At 38.4% G+C, this 23,311-nt stretch overlaps 2 protein-coding genes across 4 annotated transcripts; both read right to left on the bottom strand.

Annotated features, from left to right (window-relative positions):
- Positions 1 to 10,923: 10,923 nt before the first annotated feature.
- On the bottom strand, positions 10,924 to 12,833 carry ptger3 (prostaglandin E receptor 3 (subtype EP3)). Its single transcript, XM_062424544.1, has 2 exons — positions 11,982 to 12,833; positions 10,924 to 11,329 (listed from the first exon to the last, which is right to left on the bottom strand). Exons 1-2 carry the CDS (start codon positions 12,831 to 12,833, stop codon positions 11,003 to 11,005), a joined length of 1,179 nt encoding a protein of 392 aa, XP_062280528.1. The 3' UTR covers positions 10,924 to 11,002.
- Positions 12,834 to 15,012: 2,179 nt separating this feature from the next.
- On the bottom strand, positions 15,013 to 19,645 carry zranb2 (zinc finger, RAN-binding domain containing 2). Of its 3 annotated transcripts, XM_062424366.1 has the most exons (10): positions 19,515 to 19,645; positions 18,878 to 18,930; positions 18,673 to 18,781; positions 18,378 to 18,460; positions 18,202 to 18,278; positions 17,683 to 17,832; positions 17,404 to 17,582; positions 16,894 to 16,953; positions 16,229 to 16,378; positions 15,013 to 16,000 (listed from the first exon to the last, which is right to left on the bottom strand). In XM_062424366.1, the coding sequence occupies exons 1-10, from the start codon at positions 19,568 to 19,570 to the stop codon at positions 15,943 to 15,945; spliced, it is 975 nt and encodes a 324-aa protein (XP_062280350.1). In that variant the 5' UTR covers positions 19,571 to 19,645; the 3' UTR covers positions 15,013 to 15,942. The 3 variants fall into 3 exon arrangements, with proteins under 3 accessions (XP_062280350.1, XP_062280347.1, XP_062280348.1); XM_062424363.1 differs by having other exon boundaries at positions 15,013 to 16,378; XM_062424364.1 differs by having other exon boundaries at positions 15,013 to 16,378; positions 17,404 to 17,576; positions 17,686 to 17,832.
- Positions 19,646 to 23,311: the final 3,666 nt, after the last annotated feature.

The following is a 23,311-nucleotide window of genomic DNA, read 5'->3' as shown; positions in this document are numbered from 1 at the left end:
GAGCAGGGTAGCAGACAAGGAGGAAGCGGGGCAGAGTGCTATTATAAAGATGTATGTGGGTGAATTTGGCCCGTTATTGCACAGGCAGCGCCAAGCAGACTGGAAGATGCTAAGCTCATCATTTCCAGAACAAGACCCATTCATAAGGCACATCGCTGTACCCAGCCTGATGGAAAAATATCCCACTCTTATGACTTTTGGGCATCCAATTTAAACATCCAGCAGAATGAAAAAAATTGGAAAAGATTAATTTTTTGGGTTTGTTTTTTTCAGGAACAGAGCTGGAGGGCCCAAAATGGCAAAATAATCTCACCCAAAGAAAATAGTTTAAGCTGCAATGTATCACTGAATCAGTGATATTTGTTGTATTACTGCCTTTATTGCAGTGTTGTCCTGGGGAATATGGCTGTATTAAAATGTAGTCATGATAGTCAATTATGTTGCTTAATTTCACTGCATTTCTGTATAATAGTCAACATGGAGCTATTACCACAATGTTTTACGATTCTCGTTCTCTTTGTTGCATAATTTAAATAAGGTGTCCCCCAAGTGTGAATAGCCTGTGTAAACTGGGTTTAGAGCAACCTCAACTTTTACAGATTACATCCTTGAACATGTTGCACTAATTTGTTTTTATATTTATTCAGGAACTGCTCTATCATGAAAATGTAGTTCAGCAAGGCCTATTGACCACAAACAGTGTTAAGTTCATGCATTAGTCAGGAGAAGTGACTGCTTATTGAAAGCTTGGACATTAAGATTTATAGGGTGTGATAGAAAACAGTGGACCACGCTTGTGATTGGTGCTCACATGCACATGGTAAATGGACAGTACTTATAGTGTTTTTCTGGTTTTTCCGACCACGCAAAGCTCTGTTATACTACAAGTCACATTTCCCCCATTTTTTACACACATTACTACACTGATGGCAGAGGCTGCCATGCAGGGTGCCAACCTGCTCATCAGGGAGAAACTAACATTCACACACACACACACACACACACACACACACACACACACACACACACACACACACACACACACACTCACACACACACACTCACACTCAAACTCCGTTGGTGCAGCCATCAAGAGTAATTCAGGGTTCAGTATCTTGCCCAAGTTCACTTTGATATGGAGACTGGAGGAGCCGAAAATCAAACCATGAACCTTCCCATTAGTGGAACACCCACTCTACCTCCTGAGCCACAACAGCCGCAACTAAACCTTTTTTTTTTTCTTCCAAATGTTCTTTCTTCAATATGTAGTACATTTTTTGTCATGCTAGTGGCATGGTTTTAATAGATTTAATTTAACACATGAGTTAACAGTTTCACTTTATGGCCAAGAGAAGTAATCAAAAGGCATTACTGTTGTCATAGCATTGAACTGAGACTCAATGCCTACCTATTGGGTTTCCTGAGAACCATGCTTTAACTAATTTGATTAGATACCACACTGACATGGGTGACTATAATCCCATCTGAGTCGTTCTCATGCCAGGTTTGTTTGTTGTCGCCCTTATCTTAATGTTAAATGAAAACTTTATTGACAAGCTAATACAAAAGACAAACAGAACCTCTTAAGCATAAGGTGCCTTCTCATGGCTCTGAATTAACACACACACACACACACACACACACACACACACACACACACACACACACACACACACACAGTACTCCAAGGGTGTACACAGAAAAACTGTAACTGTGGTTACCATGTAATGTTAATCCTCCTGAGCAATGACTCATTTTTTTTATCCATCAGATCAAACAAAATATGATTTCCGTTTTAAAGAACCTGCCATGAACACAATAACTTTTCTTTTGCATTATTGGCATTCTGTAATGACTTTTTATTGTGTTTTTTTAATAGCAGAGAGATTTTATTGCAGCAATGACAACCAATCCAAAAAGGTCCTGTGCACCATATGCCATTAGTCAGTCAAAGCACATGCTTCTCTCTGTTGCATCATTCAATCTAGGTAGGAATCACTGTTTGCCATTTTTTTTTCAAATCTTCAAAATGTACCTCAATGTCAAGCAATCTGGTAAGTGTGCCTGTAGCAAACTGGATTGCTTGAAATGTTTGTGCCCAAATATTTGACATTTTAAATACTATATTAGTATTGTATTGTATTAGTAACAGATAAAACCAGTGCTGTGCAGACAAATAAGCAGTACATTTTTGTAAACATGACCATACGTCAGTCTAAACCTCCACAGGAGAATAAAGTCAGATGTAATGTGCTATTGCAGTGTCTTTCAATCCTGGTCCTGGGGCACCCCTGCCCTGCATGTTTTAGAGCTTTCCCTGCTCTTACACACCTGATTCAAATGAATGGGTCGTTATCAGCCCTCTGCAGAGCTATCATTTGAATCAGGTTCGTTGGAATAGGGAAATATTTAAAATATGCAGGGCAGGCGTACCCAACGACCAGGATTGAAACACTTTGCTGCTGTGTAATCAATGTCTGCCTGAGGCAACAACCACAGATGTTGTAGCACTGCAACACTGGCCAGAATCAGAGAGCCCGTTCACCATAGCTGATGTACCCTTATTGTACAAGAAACATTATCATATCAAATATTATCCTCTTTACCTAAATCACCTCCTTAGTGATCCATATAGATTTAATAAAAGCTTTATAATGGTTGGTAAATTGATTCTCCTCATCATTCTTATTCCATAAAAGAACATATAAACTGTATGAACATATAAACTGTATTCAGTATCATTGAAGCCACATTGACAGGGTGATAACTGAAGACACTACACTACTATTATGCTGAGAGAACGATCAAACACAGATGAATGTTTATGCTGGACTGGACTTGCTAAGCAGATGTGGGATGGATTTATAGCTTCATTAGTTTGTGTTTGACAGCACTGAGCAACAGTGACAGGCTTCAGAAATTGATGGGGGTCTCCTGAAGACTGACCACAATTTTGTTCATGTTCAGATATCGGAAAAAAAGCCAACATGACAATGAAGTTTTGAATTTAAATGCTGTAGTATTTATGTAAAAGACATTGCTGAGATTATGTACGTTACTTTTATGCATGTGTTTTGTTCCACTGGAAATCACATCTCCATTCACTTATGAAACTGATTAAACAAGCTTTACATATCTTTGCATTTCATCATCATTGCCATTCAGAGAGAGTGTCACAGCAGCTAGAATAACATCCACGTATTCACCAACATCACATACCAAGCCACTATGTTTGGGGCCTAATGGATTCATTGCCTGAGGACATATAGCTAAACCTTATCTACAACAATTTGAGTAATTGTGTTCGTGGTCACAGCACTGCTGGATCCTTTCTGCAGTCAGCAGGTACCCTTTTGACTCATCCTGGTTGTTTACCTGACCTGAGGATACTTCATCCTAACACAAAGAACAGCACCGCTGTCCTGCCTTTTTCCCTCGGCACGCAGGTTCACAACAGAGTGTCCATACATTAAAAGCATAAGCAAGGTAAAGTAGCAGCATCCATCACCCATCTAATGAATTCAGTTAAAGGCATGCCTTACGTTCGTCTTTGAGAGGCCCTGGAGGAGCAATTATGTCATTTAGAGTAGACAGACATTTATCTCTCTTAGCACAATGGTCTATGGAAGGAGCGCATTAAGGAAACAATAATTGCCATAAACAGATATCTGCATATTGTTATAAAAAATAGGATTATACTGTAATTCAGATGTTTTAATTCATACAATGTGTGTGTGTGTGTGTGTGTGTGTGTGTGTGTGTTCCTGTTTTTACATAACTGTTTTAATACTTTCTGTCTCAACGGTTTGCTGAGACTGGCAGAAAGAGAGTTTAACTCTATGTGTGATGGAGGAGTCACTTTTTGAACTCCTGTTTGTCTGCTGATTAAGGGAATATGTTTGCCAACTGTTGAGAGACCGTTATGATACTGTCTATGGAAATATCTGTCAGTTATGGGAGGTGGCTGAGGCAGCCCAGGTAGAGAACAGCATAAAACCTATCTGACAAGGCTCCACGAGGAGCCTTTTCTATTGTAACTCTGTCTGTTGCATTGCTAAACGCTCCGCTTGTACAAGCTAAATAAATTCAACTTAAACTTTGATATTTCGAATCCAGTTTTCTTTATTAAAGGTAATCATTAATTTCATATAACACATATGAATACAGAATCTGTAGGCAACGGGACAAGACGTTGATGTCTGTTTGTAGTCCGAATAGTATTGTTCAATCATGTTTGAGTGGGCCTTGGATGCACAAAAGTAAACAGTCCATGTTGACAACAAAAATGGCAGAACTCATTGGCCGAAAAGCAGTCTCAGACTCCATCGGCTATTGTCTGACAATTTAGCTTTTTTAAAAATCTGCTCATATGCATATATCTGTTAAAAGAGATTAGCCGATAAAGTTATCTGGACTGTCTCAAGTTGCTAATCTTAAAAAAGATCGGCACATGGAAAAGGAACTCTTTCCTCGGATATCTGTTATTTGGATCTGCTGGCTAGACCATAGGACCTAAAATATTGGCAGGTGCCCACAGAGGCTAAACCATCAACAGACAGATAGCTGATGGGTTCTGACATTGAGGAAACAAACACATAGAATTATACTGACATCTTTCAAGATTGCAGTCAAAAAAAAGAAAAAAAAGAGAAATAGTGAGTCACCTTTTGCCGTTTATTTTCATTGAATCAATAAACTTCTTAGTGAGGACAGAATTGATTCAAACATGGTGCATTTTGTGTGAATGATGTGAGACTCAAGTCCATTAAACTGACAAAACATGAGACTTAATAATTCATTAAAGGGTTGCCATTGAGATGATTTGCCAAACTAAATAAACTTTTCTCTTTCCACATGTCCATTCACTTTTAAAGCTTTTGGCGATAATTATTAAACTACTATGTAGTGCTGGTGTTATACAGTTCTTATTATCGTCATAGAGGGGCAATTTTCCTTCATCCAATACAAAAACAGATTGCAATTTAAGAAACCACGCATTCGGAGAACCAGAATGTTTTCATCTTTTAAAATTGCCATTTACAATTGCCTCTTATTCACCCTCAGAAGCAGCATGTTGTGGGTTTCATTTAAAATACGTATTTTTTTCCATTTTCCCAATGCATTTGAACACAATAAGTTTTATATCTGTAATTGATTTTAACACCAATATAACAAAGTATGTCATGGTTCAGAAGTGCTTTTCTCTGTGCTTTGCTCATAAAAAATATACACCCTCAGTCTATTGAGCTTAATAGTGATGAATAATGGAACGATAAAGCCTTTAATGGGCCTACTAGAATTTATCAGACAGTGTCCTTACTCAGCAATAAAACGACTACATGGTGTGCAGAGCCCAGAGAGCGAGTGAGGTGATTTATGCAATTCGTGACTAATTGAATTAAAGCCTCAAAATTATTCACAGATGTCATCTAGTATTATGCAGGGAAATGTATTTTACCTTTATTTATTGAGGGCATATTGAATGAGCACTCCAAGCTCTCTGTCTGCGTCCTACTTCAAATCTTTGTTCTACTTCAAATCTATGGTCAGATCTCATCCTTGACTTCTACACAGCTGGGAGTCAAGGTTTCTGGCAGTAAAATACAGTTAGTGCTTACATTTATACTCATTAGTGCTACTGACATCCAGCTGGAGGCTGCTGCAACAGCAACATACCTCAAATTGTAACCTTAAGTGGCATTCAGCTTCACTTTAAAATATCAGTTTCACTCTCACTTCCAATGCATGTATTTCATGATAAATCCAGACTTTTTGTCTGTCAACCTTCATCAGTGTGTTTCCCTTGATATCATTCAAAGAGTCTTCCTTTTTCCACATCTGAGGTACTTTACAGAAATGCACATTGAGGGCTTGCTGTCGGATTATTAGTGATAATGTGACAACAAATAACAGCTATTATATATTTTATTGGGAGCTTTTGAAATATGATATATGATTCTGATGATCAAAGGAACTCATTTGTAATTACTGTAAAAACCCAATTAAATAAACGGAATCAATCAATCTTTATCAATCTTTATTTATATAGGGCCAAATCACAACAAAAGTCATCTCAAGGCAGTTTACACTTAGAGCAGGTCCAGACTATACTCTTTAATTTAATTTAAAGAGACCCAACATTCCCACATGAGCGAGCACTTGGTGAAAGTGGCCAACATTTCAATACTGCAGTCTCTTTAAGTTTGTGTAGTTTGTGGATTTTAAACCCCATAAAAGCATGAATAATTCTTTGAATTTAGTAAAAGACAATAAAGTTTTCTTTTTGCTCCTTTGCAGAAAATGACACAAATACTCATTACAGTGTAGGTCTAAAACAATGGACTCTTTTAAAAGACTGTATTAAAACATAAGGATGATTTTATCTTAAAATTTACCTTACTGGAAAGGTGGAGCCAGCAGTGTCACATTTTACACATTGTTTTGCATTTTTAGTCATGCTAGCAGCATGGCTCTAGTGTTAATAATGTCAGCCTGTTGGTTGGTCTGTTGGCCCAACAGACATTTTAGACAGACTAAAATGGGGGACATCATGTTTAGAATTTTAGACAACTAGACACCAGGATGATCCAATTCCTTTTGCTTGGTTCAGCCTAACCAGAGTTCACCCAGGAGGAATACCTCTTGAGAAAATACTGTACACTCCTCTTGCATCAGTCGTTAATTAGTATGATAGAGATGTACAAATATTTAATAAGAAAACAAACTTCAGCTGCTTCAAAGGCACAACACATGTTGAAAAGATATGTTCATATTCTTTATTAGATTTCACAACATTACACCACCACATAAGCCAAAGACTCTACATCTGTAAATGAATCAAAAGTGCATTGCATGTTGAACTGACACAAGTCAAGTAGAGGACAAAGACACGAAGTACCAAAAGGACACTTTGATAGGTAGCTCAATATTCTCTTTTCATCACAGCAACATAGTACATAAGCCTATCTCTGACAGATATATCAAAATATCTGAAGATACATTCTCTTTACAGCATTCCTCACCTAAACAGAGTGAAAAGAACAAGAGCTCTTGATAAAATAGACAACAAGCCACATGAATGTGTGTAGATAGACCTCATCTGAGAATCGTGCCTCAGAGTTCAGAGTCTGGAAAAATTTTCCATCAGAGCACACAGCGTTCTTGTTAAGCATTCAAGAGCAGAGACATAAAGTGTACCAACGATAAGGAGATGAACCTCTGACAGACATTCAATATGCGTTTACATTCATCAGTGGAGCCTTGCCTGGTGGCCCAAACCTGTTTCCATTGTATTGTGTGCACGTGCAGCATCATGTTCTCTTAACATCTTTAAATAGACTTGAGAAAGTATTTGCTTGTTGCACCTGTCAGGTTGGTTCCTCCCTTTTAACAATGGGCACACTTAATGTTTGGCTCTTTCTAGCCAACTTGGAAATTACTTTTTTAAACACAGCTGAAGACTGCAGTTTTATGGGTTTTTTTTAAACTCAGCAGCTCCATGTGGCATAGAGGAAATGTAATCTTTGCTTTTGAGAGTCTGCATTGTGTGGAGGAGAGTAAGTTGTAAATTTAAGTGACAGAAATCAGCACACGGTCAGCACTTGTAGTAAACACAGAGGGAAAATGTAGCTATATAGCCTACTTGATAGCACAGAGATAAGAAAGGAAATGAAAAATCTAGCTGTATTTATCCATTTTTTCTAGAAAGTACACCTGCTCACTGTTGCAAAAAACTTGTCTGTTTGTTGAGCTACAACTGAATTTTATTCACGCAGACAGTGAAGTCTTACAGGATCAGTAAGAGTGGGACACTCTTCTATTTTTCTACCCAATTTTATGTTAATAATATTCTCTCCTATTGCAGTGTTTGTTTAATATGTTACAGAGTTGGACAGAGTGGTTATCATGACACAAAGGTGATCATGAATGGATTAATGTGTGACTTGTGTGGTCCACCAGATAAACTTTAAAAGCATTTTACCACCAAAATGCAAACATGAGAATATTGAGCACAAATGCAAAAAATATCAAATGACCAAACATATTTACGAAGGACGATCCGTTCTTGCTATGAAATCTTAAGATAATAAGTGACTCCTCAGCTCATGAGGCAATCAGTAAATCAATTCCATGCATTAGTGACTTGAGTAAGCAAGATACAACCATCTGGCAACACCAGATTTGCCTCATGAAGCTTTTTACAAATCACTGTGTAATTGTACCCTCCCTTTATTGCTGTTGCAGGACACTTTTGTGTAACTGCCTGCTCAAATGGCCTGCTCCTTATGCAAATGAACAACATTTAAGCATGTGCGCAAAACAAAAGTTCTGACAATTAAAACTTGGATAGCATTCTTAGTTTCATGTCTACAAAGCAGCTTTTGGAATTAATATGCAGAAACATTTTTTCTAGCAGAACACAAATTACATTCTGATACACCTTTCAATGAGGACAAAAAGTCAATAATATCACCTTTGAAGATTACAGCTGAACAATAAACTGGAGACTGCAGTTTGAAGATACTGTATATTAGGTAGTTTTATTCTAATATTCCTTTCTATATTTTTTTCTCAACTGAAGAGCAGGCAGCTTCAGTCTCTCCTGGACAGAGAACTGAAATAATTACATGACACAGATTCAAGTGGAAACTGATTGAGTCAATTGTAAACCAGCCATGTAATAATTGTTTTAATGTGTGAATTAAACCCCAGATGTTAGCTCTGAAGTATATATTAACTGATGCACAAGGTGAACATATGCCTGGAATAAATGTTCTTAATGCAGAGCCACAAGCTCAATTAGTGGTGTATTTATCAAAATGAACAGTCTTCGTGTCGGTAAGATAGCACTTAAACATTAACGAAACTGACTGCTTGTTGAGGACTACATTAGTATTTTCACATATTAACAAGCAAGGTACAGTATGTAAACCTCACTACACATTCATAGCTGGCGATCTGTTTGATAATTAGCACACAAATAATGCTAAATAATTGGTTTCCTGGTGCAACACACCCTGAACAGTAGTAGTGTTGTTGTAATACTAATACTGGGCTACTAAGGCAGGCAGGCTTGACAATCAACACATAAGATATTCTACATTTGCTCTGTCTCGGTTGGAAGCTTAACAGCAACATAGAAAAAGGAAATGCTTATCTTTCACATGGCTTTTTGAAGAAAACTATTTTCTACAGAAACATTATCACTGAGCTTGTATGTATTATCACATTTACAAGGCATAGACAAGACCGGACAAGGCAGAGTATACATAAGTGTAATCTTGTTGGCAGAGCTGTGATGTGATGAGAGAGATAGTCCCATAACTAGAAGGTTAACATGAAAGTGTCCATCCTTTAGGTGTCTTCAACTAAGAAGCTGAACCTCATCAAATACATTTACAGTATGTCAGCAATGGGATATACAAGACAAGTAAGCAAAAAACAAAAAAAAAGATCATATTTACATCATTGTAGGAGTAGATTGCCACTGCCTGTCAACATCCCTCTCAATAACGTTTGGCACAGAGAGCAAGCATTTTCCACCTCAATGAACTATACCTTGAATTAATCAAAGAAAGCTTAGACATTGCACTGTACACATGAAAGAAAATCAACATCTAATTCTACTTAGAGGTAGCATCAGGACTACTAGGATAAAATTTGGCTCATAAGAAGAAAAATTATGCAATACTGAAGGACACATTCAACATATCCGAGGCACTCAATGCAGAATCAAAAGCATGAATTAATATAAAAGAACCTGTTTATAAAACACCTGCGGCTTCAACTCCCCGTGTACTGGCAGAATATGACCTATTAATGTGAAACAGAAGATTGTTGGCCTACACACTGCAGGGAGCTTGTAAAGCCACAACACAGTGTTTGTAACATCTGAACAAGCTACTTCATAAATAAAATGTTTTTGCTCTTATAAATTCCATGGTGACTTTGTTTTGGATAATCTGTGCATGATCTTCTGCATGTGATATTCTTCCATTCATCAACCTTGAGTCCACTTTCTTAAAAGACTGCACCAATTATTATCTGTTTTCTGAAAAGATTTGGCTGGTGAATTTAGTTGCACTTACAATTTCACATTGTATGCCTGCAGATGAAGAATACTTTAAATGAAACGGGACTGACATGAAATACTCAATACTCATAAGAGTGGCCTTGAAGGAATTTGCTGAGAAAATATTTGCACAGCACTTCACCATTGCATTTCATATTCAGGAGGGAAAGTGACAAACTAAAAGCTTCACATTTCATAGTCCTGGCAGCCAGCCAGGGGACATCACATAGAATATATTAAAACATTTACAACAACTGATGCGAATTAGCTAACATCATCAGCATTCAGCAAAGACACAACTTACTTCATATTACTATAAACATTAATAAATAATCTTAAAATCAACAATTGGCTCCAGTTTTATGTTTTCATTTTTCTTCTGAATGTCTGCCCATTCATTGTTAAACACTTCATGTAAGATATGACAAAGCTATTTACAACTTCATATAAGAAGGGTTTTTTTTCTTAATTTAAAGACATTCACAAAGCAACATCCTTTAGTTGGCTTATGGCTTCAAGTTGTTGAAAGCAATGACTCTTTAGTTTAGAAAGTAAAAAAAACATGAGATGCACCACTTCTGTAAGTCTGTTTAGAGTCACACATATTCAGTTCTTGGGTCTTGTAGACGTTGTTATTAGAAACTGAAAACTGGCATATGAGAGAGCTCCTGGCAGCCACACTGCAAACACATGCAAAAGGTGATGCGGTCATGCGTCCACGTGCTGGTTAGGTGACTTTGAATGGAATGTGTTTTAAGCAAAATGAATTCACCCAGGCAGACTTTGCAATGAGTCTGTTGCACAATATCCTCCTGACATGAAGAGACTTTTCTTTTTTCCATCCAAGACAATAATGTATCCATTTTTACATCCATCCCAATCTGTGCCAACTTCAGATTCACAAAATGCTGAATTCCTGTTTCAGTCGATTTAGCTACTCTGTCGTTTATGAAGGCTGTTGTTGTCTTTGTTTGGCTTGTTAAGAGCATCCAGTGCTGTTGGGGTCTCCTTGTGTTCCTCTATGGAGCAGTTGGTCACAGCATTAGCCATGATGCAGAACTTGCGGAGGAGGATCTCCCTGAAGAGCAAATAGACCCATGGGTCCAGGATCTGGTTGAGAGAGGCAAGACGGATGGCTGTCAGAAAGAAATTACAGTCTAACTGGACGTCTCGGCCAGAGGTGTGATTAAAGGACCCTGCCGGTGAATTGCATTCATGGGAGGATACTTGGGTGGAGATCATCCGCAGCATCAGCACCTGAAAAAGAAGGCAGGCACAAGATTGTACAAAGAGAGGCATGTCACATGTCTGTATTATGGTAGCAAAACGTGGCCTATGATGTCATTTTGTGAAATTAACCATTGGGAATATTATTGTAGGAACATTTGAAGGCTATCGGAGAGGTTTTGATTTTGTGTGCAGTCTCCTTTACATTTCTGACTGACACAAATCTGAGTAGCTCTCAAACAACGAAGAGGGAAACATAATGTTCACACTCTCCAGTCTATTTCTGTCCCCACTGTTCTGTGTGCTCTATTAATGTCCTTGGTGGGACTATTATATATGTAACTGACAATGCATGACCTCACAGCACACTGAGCAGACCCTCCAAACAGGACTGGCTAAGTGGATTGTTCCTTAATGGTAAGTGGCATCCTGTTTCAAAGGAATCATACATGACAGCAGTAATGTGACTTTCAAGTATGGCCTGTGTTTGTGTGAGGGGACAGAGAAAGAAAAAAATAGAGTAGAAGAGGGTGAGTGATTGAATGAGTAATTGCAAAAAACTGAAAACGTGGTTACTGTGGCAACCTTATCATATCATTAGGGTACTGTACATGAGATTTATTTGTGTTAAATCTTTTTTTAAATATGTATGTATAGCCTGCAGTCACCAGCAAAAACATACCAGTAGAGGAGACCAGCATATAACCAGGACGCACATAATCCCTAATAGCTGAATGACGGTCTCCGTGGTGAGCCGTTCCCACTGCTTTGATGACTGAGACGTGCCAGACTTTGTTTTACACCGGATAATTAAGCCCCGGATCGTCATCACATTGCAGGAAACTGTTACAAGCAGAGAGAAAATCCCTAGTACAGCGAAAGTGATGGAGAAAAACATATTGCCCGGGACTTCTCTGTCCCCGGTGCTGATAAAGCACCAGGTACCCGGCCACTGGCGCGTGTATTTCCCGACCCCTGCAACGGGCAGCAGCGCAAAGAGCAACACAAGGCACCATATAGCAACCAGAGTCTGCTTTGTCACACTTGTCTTCATGTGATTAGAGTACCAATGGGGGTTTGTTATCGCCATAGCTCTTTCAATTGCCATGGCACTGGCCAAGAAGAGGGCGCACAGGCCAAAAGTTGTCATGCACACGCCAAAAAAGGCGCATAAATTGCCTGATGAGTCGATACGCTCCCATTTCAGATCAGCTCGGTAAACTGATATTACTATCGGACTTGTCAAAAGCTGTCCAAACAGGTCAGTCAACGCCAGCGATCCAATGCAAAGTAAGAACGACTTTTTCCTTTTATTTTCCTTCTTTCTGTAGGAGATATACACCAGAATAAGAGCTAATGAGTTTCCCACCATGCCAGTGATCATCATGGTTATAGGGAAACCAACTGATACATATCCACAACTGGAGTTCTTGGTGGCATTGCATTCGCGCAATGATTTGGAAACGTTGGCGCCCAGCATCTCCCCAACGGTGGTTTGCAAGCCCTCAAGAAAATCACAACCGTCCCAGGTCATCGTTTCGGAAAGAATAGGCTAATGTACCGTACAAAGCCTATGTGTGTGTCCGGCATCCTCTAATGCTCCAACTGAATGCAGTGCGTAAAAGCGCGCTCGGTCCTTTACACGCTGGAGGCGGGACCACTTACAAAAGCGCCCATAGGAAACAAACTACCTAGGCTGTTTAGATACTTCTCACTAAATGGTTGGATATGATCAGATGTCTGCTTTATAGTGATGATAGTTATTATTATTATTATTTTTTTACCTTCTATTCCTAAAAGTGGTCCTATAGGCTAAAGCGCTTATGGTGAGTGGATATCTGAGAGGCAGTGGACAGACATAAGTCAAAATTCCAGAGATTATCATCACATCTCTGAGAAGTGAGCAGGCAGACTCATCCGATGAGATAAGGGATGAACAAACCTGCTCCGAGCTTGAGATAAAACTGCTGAACCATTGTCCCTCTGACAGCAGCATCACTTTAAAGGCTATTTAATTCAAAGTTGTATGTGTTTAGTCATGATTACACACGGCTCGTTTTCATCAGTGGGAAAGAAGCGAACATAAGGAAATAATTTTTTTAAACTAATTTCTCATGCACACATTTAAGACAGTAGCGTACGTTGGGTGGCCTTTATTGTATATCTCTTTAGCCTATAGAGAAATTTTGTGCATTAAATTAACTTGAATGGCAGTTTATTAATCAGCTGGCTCATATTATGAGAAATGGGAGGATTATAACTATTATGTTCAGCTACCAACGCACAGACATGTAAAGCAAAGAGTTTATCTTTAGTGCATCAAGCTATGTTAAAAAAAAGGCAACTTTCTGGTCAAACTATTAATTTTATCCAATCTAAACGCACATGAGATTTAGCCTCAAACTCCATGATAGAGGTGTTGTGGACAGAACCAGTTGCCTCATTTAGTGTAATGTCACCAAAAACCTGATTGAATTTATGAACTAAGCATATCAAACTAGAGGCAAGACGCGCCACCTGTTGACAGCAAGAAGAACTGCGACACAAAATGTGTTGCATATTAAGACAATCATTCAGTATAATAGCCCGAAACTAATTTTACTTGTCCACCAGCAGTACAGAGCTCAACATTTTAACTCAGCTTGAAGTTTGAAGCCCCAGAAAAGGTCTGCCAAGGCTTCTCTGCTCTCTTCTAAATAACATTAGCTGATGTAACTTTGTGTTGAAAGCGAAATAGTAACTAGTAGTGGTAATGATGCCGCTAAGTACGTTAATCTTTTTACTAGAAAACTCAGTAACAATGGTAACAACTAAATTAGCATAAGGACAACGCTAACTGTTAGCTGATGTCGCCTAAGGTGTTACTTTCTTTTTTGGCTGTTCAGAAATTTCTATGATAATATCGACAAATGTCCTTCTTGTACTATTATAAAACTAACTAGATAATACAGAAGTTTAAGGCAGCTTATATGAATTCAATATAACGTAAAATAACTAATTTCTCCTATATGTATTGGTAATGCAAACTATTAGCTAATTTTAGAGACGTTTGACTTAAAATGATCTGTTGCACCACTATGAAATGTCACCGGTCAACGTAACGTTAGAAGTTTCACCTAAATGTTTAGTTGATCAGATGCAAGTCATTATTTTATTCATCATTATTACACATATACACTCCCTGGCCTCTTTATTAGGAACACCTGTGCAATACAATGCAACAGGTGTTTTAAATTCAACATGTATGAAGCATACATCTTCATTTTGTGTTGACATTGTCAAGGTGATAATTCTGCTTTGTTTATTATTAAGGTCATAATGGGTGATGGTGGCGTACTAGGGTGCATTATATTGAATGCGGTTCCTCTTATTTTATTGACTCCATGAACATACATGAGCGGGGCAACATAAAAGGAAAACCAGTCAACATAATGCGCCCCAGTACACCACCACGACCTTAGTAATAAACATAAAGTAGTTTTGACAATATCATCAAAAACTGAAAATGTATACATTTGAAAAAAAAGTATAATTTATTGTAGCGCTGTTGTATTGGATTTAATTAGATTTCACGTGTACCTAATTAAGTGACCTGTGACTGACTGTATGTGGTCCTTCTGTCAAATTCAGCAGGCATCCAAACAGGACTCAATGTACAGTTGAGGGTCTGACAATTTCTCAAACTTAATCAAACACAGAAAATTGAGAAGAAACAATGTCAACAGGATTTTATTTACACGTGTACATTTGAGTTGTTTCACCAATAAAAGGACTGGATTGCCACATTCTAACTTTAATCTGGACATATGCTTTTTGTTACTCTTGCAGCACTAATCTGGAGCATTGAAATTGATCATTTATTGACTCAATTGGTTTCCCAAGTGACAAATGAAGAGGAATAGCTAAGTTGTAAAGTAGGCCACAATTGTGTGAAAAACAAAAACAAAAACACCTAAACTTGAACTTTCTGCCATTTATGAATATCAAAAAGTAAAATACTTACCTTGAAAACACAAAATATATATATTTATCAACATAATACAACAAACGGCCAAAATTCATTGCTACATCTGTTATTATAAATTGGTGCTTAGGTACTTCACTTATTTTTTATTTTAAAAAAGGAAGAATGATTTCATTTACTTTAAAAAACAAAACAAATCATGAGGAACTTAAAACTGGCTTTTTTCAAAACACATTCTCAGATGTTTTCAAGGGCCAAAGAAAATTTAAAGTAATACATTTTTTAAAAGTTTAATTTCCCCAAAGATGGGCAGAATCAAATGTACTGCCACTATGATAGTGTGCAGGATGGGTTTAGAATTGGATACAGCCTCTTCACAGTATATCTGATTTTCTTATAGGACCAAACATTTATGTTTATTGGACACCTATAGTTACAGACATTTGTCACAGATTAGAGTGTGGTTTTAAAAATAAAAAGGAGGGGGGCATGTCATGATGATAAACGGCAGAAAAAAGTATGTTTCTGCTGTCCTTCTTTTTTTGCTGAGGGAAGTAAGACTTTGGAGATTCTATGAAAATGAACAGCATACTGTACGGATGTGGCTGCTTTCTTTGCAACATAACATGCACTTGTACTCAAGTTCCTTTTCTTGTTTGTCTTAAAGGCTGTAATAAAGTTATTTCTTTTTTGAACTGGAGCCAGAATGGGAGGATCCAGAGGAGTGGCCGCGGCGCCTGAAATCACAAACACACCATGGGAAGAGGAACAAGGTCAGCAGGCTCAGCTATATACATTCAGTTATGCATACTTGAAACAAGTAAAAGGTCACAAGATGTAAAGATATAAAGAATTACAACAATGGAAAATGTGAGCATATTTCTGTAAATTTGAATTCCCATAAGCGAGGCGATAGATGGCTAATAATAATCAGTGCCATTGTGGTATTCCACAGAAACCCAAACCTTTCGGACGAACGTGATCTAGAGCGCCTCCGTTTTCTCCCTCCAGATGAGGACCTGGAGCGACTGCGCTTCTGTCTCCTCTCAGGTGAGGAGGAAGGTGAGCGGGACCTCTTGCGGGGAGAGGAGCCCTTTCCAGACCTGGAGCTGGATCTTTTGGAGGAATAAACCAAGCACTAAGGTCAGTAGGGTCGAGGCAATAGCTTCACCAGGATGGGTATTTATCAAGCTTCTCTGAATTAAGAGCATTGATCTGCAGATTTATGGTACTGAGAAAATGTATTCAAGACTTTTAAATATAGTGACATTATCTGAGTGGGCAGAGTCAGCACCACTCTGCAGAGATGCTTGATGAAGACCCCAGTAGTAGTCTATTAAGATTTCTGAGGCTCAATAAATCAATTCAGGTAATCGTATAGTGTAGTATTTATACGCAGTCCAAATTTAAACCTGAAATGAACCTACATCAGGTGAATGAAAAGCAACATAACATCTTATGAGTTTTCCTGTGATTTCAAACCATATGACTATCTGAAGACTAAGACAAAAAGCACTCTAATGAAGTAAGTAATCACTATGCAGTCAAAAGACAGGGATTACTGTTGTGGGGCCTTCCACCCCGTACATACACTCTCTAAAAGGGAGAGAGTGCATGTCACCTCATTCACCTGGAGTGGGACCTCGATCGAGATCCAGATCGGGAACTAGATGAGCTCCTAGAACGGGACCTGAAAAACAAAAAACAAAACCTTTCCAATATTTTCTTAGCAACAAATCATAGCAATGTGGTTCGTATGGCAATGCACAGACATGATAATGAACTGCACTTTCAGCACTACTCTTTCCTTAATATATGTCATAATAAACAGAGTGACTACAGAACAGATAAACTACTAAAATGGTGTCTAGCTCAAGATTACAATATAATAAAGGCATTCCCTCCACCTGAACTCAGACATTTCCAGACCCAACATTAAAGATATGATTACATGACTCAAGAAAGATCACTCAGTCTGTACATCAAGTTTCTTACACCACAAAAGGAGAAGGATTCAGAAAAGAGAAAACAAGAAAAACAGTAAAAACAGGACATTTAATTGATGATCAGTATATCAGAAGGAAGATTGAGCTGATACTGACATTTTGCCTGGAGTTACCCTTGACCTGTACCCGTTTACCTGGACCTCGACCGTGAACTGGAGCTGGAGGAGCGCGAGGATGAGCGAGAACGGGATGAACCCGATCGGCTGCCCTTTTTCTTAGCCTGCTTGTCATCATCATCACTGGCGTCCAGGTCATACTTTGATAGGTCTCCGTCGTTGTCTTCTTCATCTTCTTCTTCATCATCATCATCATCCTGGAGAGGAAGTTTTTTTGGTTTGTTTTTTTAATAAATATATTGACATCAGTTAGTATCACAATATTTCTGAAATTCTAGCTTAAGGGACCAATCTTACATCCAGTTTGTATTTGGAAAGGTCACCCTCTTCATCATCTTCGTCATCCTCTTCCTCCTCTTCACCTTTTACTACTTCTTTCTTTTCACTTTCTTTTGAGGAAGATGTGCTGCTGGTCTTTCCACGATACTTTTTCTTTTTCCTACCGAACTATATTAACAAAAACAATCGGTTAATCAATTAGTTGTCAACTATTTTGATAATTAATTAATCTTTTAGAGTTAATTGTTGAGGAAATCATATCAAAATTCGCTGAATTCTCTACAGCTTCTCAAATGTGAATATGTTCTGGTTTCTTCATTCTTCTATGATAGCAAACTTAATATCTTTGGGTTGTGAGCTGTTGTGGACAAAAAAAGATATCTGAGGATGTCACCTGATCACCATTTTTCACTATTTTATGGCCCAAACAACTAATCTATTATCAATAAATTATCAATTAAGGCTGTACAGTAAGGCTGAAAAGCTTCAATTGTGAATAATTATATTAATGGTCATTTGTCACCAGCTGGTACCCACCTCATCATATTCACCGTCCGATTCCTCTCGTTCAATGTATTCCACATTCTCCCTTTCATTAAATCCTCCACCATACCCTAGAAGAACAATAAAGGGAAAAAAATACACACAAACATTAAAAAACTGGTCTTCAAAAGCACACCAATTACTGACAAACTAGTTAATTATTTAGTTACCGGTTCTCTCCTCAAGCTTGGCATATTTCGGTGTGTTACACATGTTGCACTCTGACCTCCTCGCCCAATTCACGTTGCCGCATCTTTTTGAGAACAACAGAGAAGAAAAATAAACATTTATAATATTTCAAAATATTCATAAATGAAACAAAAGACTGTCAGAGCTTACTAAAATGCACAGTTTCATATTTTACCCATTAACAAATATTTAGCTATTGCTTCAATCGTTAACTTTTCCTGTAACAAATATGAAAAGTACTTAATAATAGCACTGCAGCTAATAATAAATACTCACGTTTTACACTGCCAGTCATTTGCACTGAAGAGGCCTCTACTCTTCTCAGCTAGAGTTTTACCAATCTCTGTGCCACCTGCTTTCATCATCTTTGCCTCTGTGGTTTTCTCTGCGAAAATAGAGCAATGATCTTCAGTACCACAGCTTCTTGAAAAGGATGTAATGAGTTTCTGCAAGATACAAGCATTTGCACAGACAGACTCACCCCTTCCGCATCTGTTACAACTAGTTCTTCGAGCAAAGTTCACATTTCCACACCTGCAAAAACATAAAACATAATGTAGATACACATTTGACTACGAACTAGTATTGCCTCATAATTTATGTAGCTTTATTTCTTTTTCATGTGCCACACCATTACCTAGCAGTGTTTCCCGTGTCACAGGCCTGAGTATTGACAGCTGCAGATCGCTCGCAACCTGATATTGCTGACTTAGGACTGTGCACTCATGACATCTTGGCTTCTGCAGCATAGTAAACATCACCCACGACGGTGAGTGGACAATCTAAAGCCACAACCCAGAACCCACACACGCTAACGGGAGCTAGCTTGCTATCTTCTAAGTCTACGTATACTGGCGGTGTTCAGGGATGCTGACACGTAAACCCAAAACGAGTCTCTGCCCACAGATCCACACTTGATATGCTATGTTTATTCTGTTTAGTGTGAGTAAAGATGGTCCATGGTGGTTATCTAGCCGACATTAGCCTAAACTAAATGTAAGAAGGCCTCGCAAGCTAACTACCGTCGGCCTGTTAGCACACGCAGAGACTTCAGAAGAGGACCACGACTACATTTAACTTTAAGATAGGGATTTGTTTCTTGTTTGAGGAGCACTTACTTTTTATCAGGACAAATCCAGTCCCCGTCGCTGACTCGAAAATTCTTCCCCGACATTTTTCGGTCTGTTAACACTGTCTGGCTCGTTAGCAGGGTGTGCACACTGTGCTCATGCAGCAGCAGTCGGATCAGGGCCGCCCCCTATGCTGCTGCCTTCAGGCGCTCTTCAGCAGCTCGTTCACCGTAACCTCTTAGCTCGTAATATGAAAACACGCACTGTCTCCGTTCTAAGCACGGTAAAAACCGGCACACATTGCGCCAGGAAGTTTTTGGAAAACCAAATAACTTTGTTCAGCAGTGCAAGAACACAGTAATTATAATATATTTAACCAAAACAATTAATGTGTACACTACTTTCTTTTTTTACCTCCCGTGCCCTAATTGCCACAATTGATTGCCATTCAAGTAAGTAATATTAAAAGAAGACAAAGCATATTAAAAAATTACATTTGTGCAAGTTTACCAAACATGTTAACCCAACAATTGAGACAAAAATGTACTTTTAAAACAGGCCATCGATATTACTAAAAACACCTGAATGCAACATTGACAAAGGGACAAACCGTTTTTTCTTGATAAAATGCAAATGACATATAATAATCAGAAGATCATAGTTTCCTTCAAATGTATTGATGATGGCATGTTTGTTTTAATGCGTCAATAAAGTATAACACGTTTACATGCCATGCAAATCTCGGTAAACCTTCAAGTTCCCAGAAATACTAGAAGATAATGTACAGTGAAGTGTGACTATAATCTATAAACTAATGCTATTGAATGCCAGGTACACTTTACAGCTCTATAAGTATAACCTTTAAATTTGTTTGGGAAACCCCTCATTCTCAAAAATGTGAAAAGCAGAGTGGATAGATACACAAACAAAGGGGGGAACAGGTCTGATAACGAGTTTTAAGATAAGCACTGAAGTGAGCATTCACTTTGTTGAACTGAGATTACTGGTTTTGAAATCTTCATATTATATGGAGATTGAGTCTGTAGATGTCCAATTGACAATATTTTAGCAACTTACTAATTAAAGATCTGTTTTATATTATGGACATTGTTGACTGTATCTACTTTCTACAGAAATCCCAAATCCAAATTTAGCATATTTAAACCCTAAACTGATTTAGCCAGTAATGTTTTTGTTTTTTTGCAATACAAGTACTGGCCACTAGATGACAGTTGATGCCAACGTTTAACACTGCACATGTTCACAGACCCTCTAGTTTTATTTTGTTCTGTCATCTGCTTGGAGGTTCTCAATAATTTTGCTTGATCATGTAGATCAGGGCTGTGTAAGTGTAGTCACCAGTGTGTGTGTGTTTGTGTGTGTGTGGGCTGGTGTGGGTGGGGGGTCTGTGTGAGCTTTTATTATATAATATTTACCATAGTAAACATTTGAGTAATAATATGATAACTATGATATATATTTAAAATAATGTGTGGCAGTTGATAAAATTATATAAAACTGATTTTGAATTAATATGAGTTGTGATATTTTACAGGATTTTTGAAAATACTGTTCATACAGTTCAAAGCCCTAAAATCTTTTACTAGCTTTAAATTGGTCCTTTTATGGAGGATGTGTAAGGAAGTATTAGGGAAGTATTTGGTACTTGGAAGTGTCTTTCAGTAGCACCAATCTTACTTGAAATCCAATAAGGCTCTGATCTTTCATAGAAAGCTTCAAACCGAATAGCATGGAGAAAGCCATCACAAGTGGTCAGTGTTGAAAATCATACAGGTAGATAAGGAGTTTAGGTTCATTCAGAGTAGAGGTAAGACATAAATCTAGGCCTGCTAATCTGGATGAAAAATAATAAATAATCTGAAATTCGTCCAGGACCCATTCACTAAGTATTAATGTAAGTCACAAATTGCAACATCATTGTACGCCATTGTTTCTCGCAAACATTTTTTTGGAACTATCAATCAATTTTGGCCTTGCAAGAACAGGGTCAGTCCAATGACACACAACATGTTTTACTATTCCAGATGAGCACGGCTTATAGATCTTAATGTTACTACAGTGAAGATGCAGGAGGTAGCACGCCATATGTTGTGGAGATGTAAATGCTATTAATGAGGGGGGAGGAAAGGCATTAAGTTGCAAGTTGGTTTATTCTCTTCTGTGATACTACTTAACAACTGTAAAAATGTAAGAACACACCAGAGCTTAAATTGCTTGCCCTTGTCCACCCAATCTGCTGTCGGTCAAAGTCAAAGACCCTTTGAGGTCTCTGTCACAGCTGGTCCATGACCCCGGCGCCACACCAGTGGCCATTTCAGTATTTCAACTGAAGTCTATTACTTTCCTTTCTTTGTGCTCAGTTTCCTTTGCCTATTATTGACAGGGCCAGGAAATTGCTGACATTGACGTTGCTAATGCTTGTCCTTTATGTCTTGGACAAGATGGGTTTACTTAATTGAGTATACTCAAGATGAACTGAACAAGATTTTTTAATCGTACATTTTTTAAATCATCATGTATCTGTTAGGGAGACATGCACTTGATTTATGAGCCCTACACAAGGTTTATTAGAACGAGGGGGCAGCAAAGATAAGGTATCAGAGGCAAGAGGGTTAGCTTCTTTCTGTTAAAGGAAATGACTTATGCACCTTCATCAGTATAATCCACAATGTCACATACAGAAGCCAGAAGTTTGATATTACATGAAAGCAAGAGTCTGTACACACACTGTTAGTTATTCGTTCATAACAAGGCCTCCTCACTGTGCTGTTGGAGTTTTGTTTATTTCATCAGTCATTTCTCATAAAGGAAGCCTCTTCTCACTGATAGTGCAAGAGACATCTCTACTCAGTGTTTTCAGCCGAGGATGTACATTCTGTTAGCTTTCAGCATCACACAGAAAAGAATGAAGAGAGATATGAAGCAAATGAACCCATGAATAACTAATAAGGATACATTGCCAATGCTGTGTTATGTTTGTTTGCGGCACATAGTTGCATGAAAGATTCAGAGAGGACCCAGGCAATTAAATAACACTTAGGTAAACAACGTTACATTACATTAAAGTGGCTTCATTAGCGATGCTTTTTTAACTTTACTATGTCCTTTCCAGCCAATGTACAGCCCACCATCTGATTGTGTCCTGGGTCAATAACACAGAGATTTTTCATGGGTATGAATGAGGCTTTGGCTAGGCAGACACCGTTTTCTAGTCCAGTGGCTGGTTACGGCTGAGGGTTCATGCACAGCAGAGTCTCTGACAGGGAAAGGCGGTCATGTATGTAGGTTTGGATAAACCTGCTGCAAGCCACCAGGGCTTTCCAATATTGACAGATGGCAGGGAGCTGTTCCCGAGAAAAAGGGTAGGGTGAGGGTGAAGAGTAGGAGGCTGGTGGAAGTTGGCACTCTCCACCCACCACTCTTGTCTCCATATCATGATTCAGCATTAATCAAAGTGGCGGGCCAAACTATAGTCAGCTGTGGGGCTATTTGTTAACTGAAAGTAATTTGAGTACTTTGCTCTAATGAAGTACTTCTGTATGTATTTATTTCTGTTCATTTATCAAAGGAGAGTCCAACACAGCAGGGAAGGTGGCCCTGTGTTCACACTTTAGTGGTGATGGGTGAACTGTAAGGTGCCAGAGAACCCCATCAGTATAACACAGACTACTGCGCAGTCAAACAGCTCATGCTGGCAGATGTGCCGTATCTCCTTTCCTCTCATCCAGTCCTTATCGCTAAAGCACATTCATTTTTGAAACCAGAGAGCATGTATTGTACAATGTAGTCTCACCCCTTCTTTTAAAAGCAATCTACAAAGCATG

The sequence above is a fragment of the Scomber scombrus genome, chromosome 8 (genome assembly GCF_963691925.1).
Source record: "Scomber scombrus chromosome 8, fScoSco1.1, whole genome shotgun sequence".
NCBI lineage: Eukaryota > Metazoa > Chordata > Actinopteri > Scombriformes > Scombridae > Scomber > Scomber scombrus.
This window is presented reverse-complemented; position numbering and strand designations above follow the sequence as displayed.